Source organism: Chinchilla lanigera, unplaced genomic scaffold (assembly GCF_000276665.1).
Source record: "Chinchilla lanigera isolate Chin_1 unplaced genomic scaffold, ChiLan1.0 scaffold00085, whole genome shotgun sequence".
NCBI lineage: Eukaryota > Metazoa > Chordata > Mammalia > Rodentia > Chinchillidae > Chinchilla > Chinchilla lanigera.
Genome location: NW_004955486.1, coordinates 7,394,153 through 7,399,908, shown reverse-complemented (window position 1 = coordinate 7,399,908; position 5,756 = coordinate 7,394,153). Strand labels below are relative to the sequence as shown.

At 60.7% G+C, this 5,756-nt stretch overlaps 1 protein-coding gene across 1 annotated transcript in view; it reads left to right on the top strand.

Annotated features, from left to right (window-relative positions):
- Ajap1 (adherens junctions associated protein 1) overlaps positions 1 to 5,756 on the top strand; it is a 108,024-nt gene that overhangs the window by 41,778 nt on the left and 60,490 nt on the right. Inside the window, exon 2 of the mRNA XM_005404124.2 lies at positions 2,383 to 3,182. Within this exon, the coding sequence (XP_005404181.1) occupies positions 2,383 to 3,182 (800 nt within the window). The remainder of the gene's footprint in view (positions 1 to 2,382; positions 3,183 to 5,756) is intronic.

The window sequence follows — 5,756 nt, the reverse complement described above, 5'->3', positions numbered from 1 at the left end:
TGGTGTGTGCTCAAGGGGCCTGGCCCCAGGGCACGCATGCCTCACACCTCACGCGATGGTGACAGTGTGGCCAGCAGCTGCATGCAGTCCTCCCTCCTGGGGTATCTGGAGTCCCTGAGGGCTCCATTCTGCAGGGAGAGGGGCCCAGAGACCACAGAGGGCATCCTGGCTCCTGCCCCGCTTCAAGGTCAGCCCCAGGGTGAGGCGCAGTGCCCTGCGGGCTTGGGGGTCGCTGGAGGGGCAGCTAGTTCTGCTTGTGCCCTTATTGGGAAGCCCTTCCTGAGTATCTTGGGATCAGGCAGCTCTGGGTGGCACATGGGGCCTTGGGCGTCAGTCTCGATGTGCCCGGAGGAGCAGGGTTCCTGCCCTGCCCCTGCTCCACCCCTGCCCCTGACTCTGTCCCTGCCCCTGCCCCTGCCGGGTCATTCCTCACTGCAGGGGTGGGGGGGCCCGGGGGGGGGCCCGTCCACTCCTCCACTGCTGTTTTCCCTCTGAGCAAATGCAGCACTAAAAAGGAGCAAGCTGGACTGGAAGAGGAGACGCAGATCTGCCTCCCCTGCCACGTTGTCACGGTTGGGTTTTTCTGCATAACAGCTGGGTGTCTTGGAAATGAGGGGGTTTCTATGGTAACCAATTACAGCCCATGATCGGTGAAAAAAAATCACAGAAATATCCTGTGTGCGAAGTTATGCTGGGGAGGCATGCCAGGGAGGCAGGCCCGGGCTGAGGCGCTGTGCTTCTCATTTCCTGGAGTGATATTTCTCCGAGTGCTGGTGACAGGCAGCTTACCGTCCGTCGCTGTGGGTGCAGCTGCCCTGGTAGGGCCTACGGGTGCTTAGCGGGGCTTAGTGGCCCTGGTCAGCCTGGAGGACACTAGTGGGGTCTCAAGGGGCCTGACAGTGCCTGCTGGGGCCCCGTGAGCCCAGGGGAGCCTCCCCCACTCAGAGCAGCCTCTGCTTCTCCCCAGGACTGAGTCCCTCCAGACCTGCAGGCAGGGGCAGGACAGAAGATCAGGGGCGTCCCATCCTCCAGGTGACCTGCAGCCCATGTCGTTCGTAGCTCTCCTTGTGGGTGTGACGCGAGTGGTGTGTGCTCAAGGGGCCTGGCCCCAGGGCATGCATGCCTCACATGCGTGGGTGTGCAGGGCCAGTTTCACTGACCAAAGTTTCCCCACATGATGAAGTTGGGCCCGGCCCCGGCCCCGAGCTGGGCTGCTCCTGAGAAGCTGACAGTGCCGACAGAGGGGAGGGGGGGGTCAGGACACCCAGTGGCTCCCGCCTTCTGCCGCAAAGCACTGTGGTTCTGACGAAAAGGCCAGGGTCTTACTGAGAATTCAGTCCTTTTGGTAATCAGTGCTCATTACTGGGTCCCTTTCCTCATATGACCCTCAGGGACCACCTCACTCAGCGACGGTCTCCCAGGCGGCAATGACAGCCAAGGAGATGCAGGCACACAGAGTTACAGCTGCACATGCCAACACACGCAGGTGTGCATGCACACTCACTGACAGCGCACATGGGGATAAACACCAAGACCTCGAACTCCATCTCGCACCCAGCAACACTCACAGACACACCCAGGTGTGCCGACACACTCACCAGCACACTCAGCTTGCACGCACATGCCCACACCTAGCACACACACGTACCAATGCAGCTGTACCCATACACTTACACACACACATGGGCTCACACTAACCCACCCACCTTTGAAGGTCCACACTCTGGCCAATTAACATGGTAAGCCTGCCTGGCACAGCTGGTCACGGTGGCCCTGTGTACCCCACACCCCGTGCCCCCACCCTAGCTGCCTGGAAGTTTGGGGATTCATGTTAACTTTCAGACGCGAGGTTGGTGACAAGAGCTGACTTTGAGTGGCACCTATAATCAGTCCTCAATTATCCCGCTGGCAGAAGAGGGGACGTGGGCTGGCATCCTCGGAGCCCCACCACGTGGCTCTCGCTCTGAAAGTCGCGTGGTGCCGGCTGGAGAGTCTGCTGGCTGGAGTCGACCGTGCCCAGGGTTGAGCTGCACCTGGCCCCAGAGCCCAGCAGGTCCTACCATTGTCCCCTTAGGTCCCCTGTGGAGAAAGGCAGGTGGGGGGCTGATGCTCACCGACACCTCGTTAGGCCGAGGCTGACCCTGGAGGTGTGGACCTCCCTCCTCTTCCTAAGAAAGGGTTTTGTTTATTAGCTGGCCAGTGCCCCATGAGCTCTTGGGCCAAGAAGCAGGATGCAGGTCTCTGGGAATGCCTGGGGCGGCTCGCGGGGTTAGGGCTGTGGGAAGTCAGGACGACCCTGTCCTGGGGAGGAGCCCCTGTGCCCTCGGCACCCTCTGCCTGCCGTGGCTGGCCGTGACTGACTGCTGTCCTCTCTCCGCGCAGCTCCATGTCCATCCGCTGGCCGGGCCGCTCCCTTGGAAGCCATGCTTGGATACTGATAGCCATGCTGCAGCTCGCTGTGGATTTCCCGTCCTGTGAGTCGCTGGGCCCGGGCCCCGAGTTCCGGCTCACGCCTCGCCCGGCCCAGCGGCCCCCACGCCTGTGGAGTCTGCGGAGCGGACAGCCATCCCGGCCCCCCACGCCCATGTGGAGCCCCCGGGTGCCCCGCGCGGAGCGGGCCCACGGGCAGATGCAGGCGTCCCGTGCCAGGCGGGCCCACAGGCCCAGGGACCAGGTGGCCGCCCTCGTGCCCAGGGGAGGCCTCACCAAACCCCCGGCTGCCACCAAATCCGGCTCCTCCCTGGCCTCCTCGCCGTCGTCCGCGTCCTCGGCGGTGGCGGCCGGCGGGGCAGCGGAGCAGCAGAGCCGGCTGAAGCGGGGCCGGAGGCACGCGCAGGACACCGCGCTCGACAGCTTCGACTTCCGGGGCGGCCGCCCCACCACAGAGACAGAGTTCATTGCCTGGGGGCCCACGGGGGACGAGGAGGCCCCTGAGGCCAACACCTTCCCAGGCCTGTACGGCCCCACCACCGTCTCCGTCCTGCCAACGCGGAAGACAACTGTGGCGGCCAGCACCACGACCACCACGGCCAGCTCCATGACGCTGCAGACCCGCGGCCTCACCGCGTCCCTGCAGCCCAGGGGAAAGGTCGCCGCAGGGGTCAGCACAACGGAGCCTTCCCCCAGTCCCAGCGGCGGCGGAAAGAGCACCAACCCCCCACGGATTCTGGGCGAGACCTCAGGTAGGCACCTGCTCCGCAGCGGTGCTTCGGGCCAGGCAGGTGGCGACCGGGGCGGGAGGGTCCTGTGAGGCTCTTACGTGCTTCCGGGGAGGCGGGCTGTACAGGGACACAGGCTGGGCAGCTGGGGTGTGGCTCCAAGACAGACGGACACCCTGTGTCTGTGGACACGCATGCCCCTGTGTGTGGGCAAATTCAGGCAGAGCTGAGAGGCCAGGACTGCCCTCCTTCCTTTCGTGTGCCTTAGAGGGGGCGCTGTACCTGCCCGGGACCTTCAGGGCGTGGGCCTTGAGTGGGGGTGGCTGCCGGTGGAGCCTGCTCCTGGCAGGGAAAGGCGTTACTGTGGGAAAGGCTGAGCCCAGGTAAGAGGAGGAACTTCTGAGCTGTCACCTGCAGCTTTGCAGACGTGGTACCCGGCACAGGGCCGACCCGGCTGGGCTGTGCTTCTGCCGCAGTCACACCACTGTGTGCGCCGTCGGCCCCAGGGCTTGGAAACACCCGTGTCTGCGTGGCTTTGTCCTTTTCCTCCCGGGCTTCCGCCTTCTTTGCGTCAGCAGGAGGAGCCCTTGTGAATCTCTGGGGATAGACCTTGTTCTTGTCCCAGCAGCCAGGACGCAGAGCTCAGGGACCCATCTTCTGTCCTTCCCGGCCACCCCAGCTTCCCTTCCTCTGCCTCTGGTGACCCAGAAGTCCACAGGAGGGCCTGAAACGTGTCTAGCCCATCCTAGACACACAGTTGTCTTTCTTGACTCTGTAGCTAGGGTGCCAGTTTCCAGACACTGGCACAGAGGGTCAGCAGGTGCCACGTGGCTACCTCCACACGCCCTCCGATGGGCTGTGCATGTTTAGTCCAGGCCAAGGAGGATGGATCCCCAGAGCTCCCCTGCTAGCAGCTGGCACAGCGCCCCCATACCCAGTGGCCAGCAGGCTGCATGCTGGCCAGGGCACCTTGGGAGCTTCGGGAGCCAAGCAGTGAGCAGTGGCTGGACAGGGTTTATGGGGTGGGTGGAGTTCATCCGAAAGCCCATGGTTCCCTGCCTTTCCCTCCTCCCTTCCTTCCTCCCTCCCTCTCTCCCTCCCTCTCTCCCTTCCATCCGTTCCCTCCTGCCTCCTCCCTTCTCTCTTTCCCCTCAGATCAAGGAAGCTGCTGTTTTCACTTTGCACCCCTTGCTGCTGGAGAGCAGCCTATAATGAGAGCAGAATCTGACAGCCAGCTCCAGGGCCGAGGCCAGGGTCCACCCGGGTGGGACTGGGCTTGGGGTTCCCAGGGAGAAGTCCGGGACCTGCCAGAGCCGCCTTCCATGGGGCCTCCTGGGGGACCCCCAGAAGCTCGGGCTGTGACCCATCATGTGTTGGGCACCTGTACCCGTGCCACAAGATGTTTGCTTTTAGTTCTCTGAACTCACCAGCCATCCTGCTTACACTTCCTGTCATCTCTGAATACGTCTCTTACTATGCACACATGGATGAGACGACAAGTTCCCGTTTATTCCAAATTACATTTGTTATTACTAAAGTTAAACACCCGGGACAGCGTTATAAAGCTTAGCGAATTAATTCACAGTACATTGGATGCTGCTAATCCAACTCGACAGATGCTTATCTCAGAAAAGATTTATGGTTCTTCATAATATAATCTGGTGCTAGATTAATTTGTTTAGCAAAACAAATCTAAAAGGGGGAAAATATGTGCATTTGCTTTGCATGCAGAGAAATGTTAATTCTGGAAAGGGATGCTGGCCCGTGGGAAAGGGAAAAGCCTTCCACAGTGGCCCCTCTGGGGGCTGAGCAGTGCTGAGCAGAGGTGGCTTCCTGGCGAGGGGATGGAAGAGAGGAAGTGCTAGGGTCCTCAGTGGGCCGGCAGGCACTGCCCGACTCATCCTCCTGACTGGAGTAGCTCCCCTTAGGCCCTGGGAAGGTGTCTGGGGGACGTGGAATCATCACCAGCCCAGGATGTGGCCAGGATGGTCAGTGTCACAGGTGGGTCCAGCCACCAGGAGCCAGAGAGGCTTGTCACACCCAGGTTTGCCCACTCCTGGCCGGGGGCTCCTCAAACCTGGAAGCAGGGTTTTAGGAAGTGATACAAGCATTTGTTAAGTCAGTTCTGTTGTCCAAAGAGAGGTTTTAGGAATCGCGTTTGGGGGTGTGCAAGTTTTATTTTTGCTTCAGCAGAGAAGCATTTAGAAAGGACAGGTTACAATTCTTGTCTATCTGGGGCACAAGGATTTCTGGGCACAATAAGTGTAGGGGTGGTGACCGGGGACACTTTGAAATCCCCCAGGAGCTAAGGTTTCACGGAATAGCCGCTGAGACTCCCAGAGAGCCCCTTCTTCGGGAATCACCTTGTGTGAGCTGGGGTGACCTGCTTGTCTTCTCCGTGCCTCAGTGGGAATGAGCGAGCTACTTAACCTCTGATGTTGCCAGAAAGACTAGACAGTGGCTGTACTGTGTTCAGTGCCTGGCCCATAGTAGTTACTCCTCGTGCTGCTGTTAGTATAAGGGTGATGGCGATGGGGATGTGACGGTGGTGATGGTGGTGATGATGCTGATGAAGTGATGATAATGGTGATGGTGATG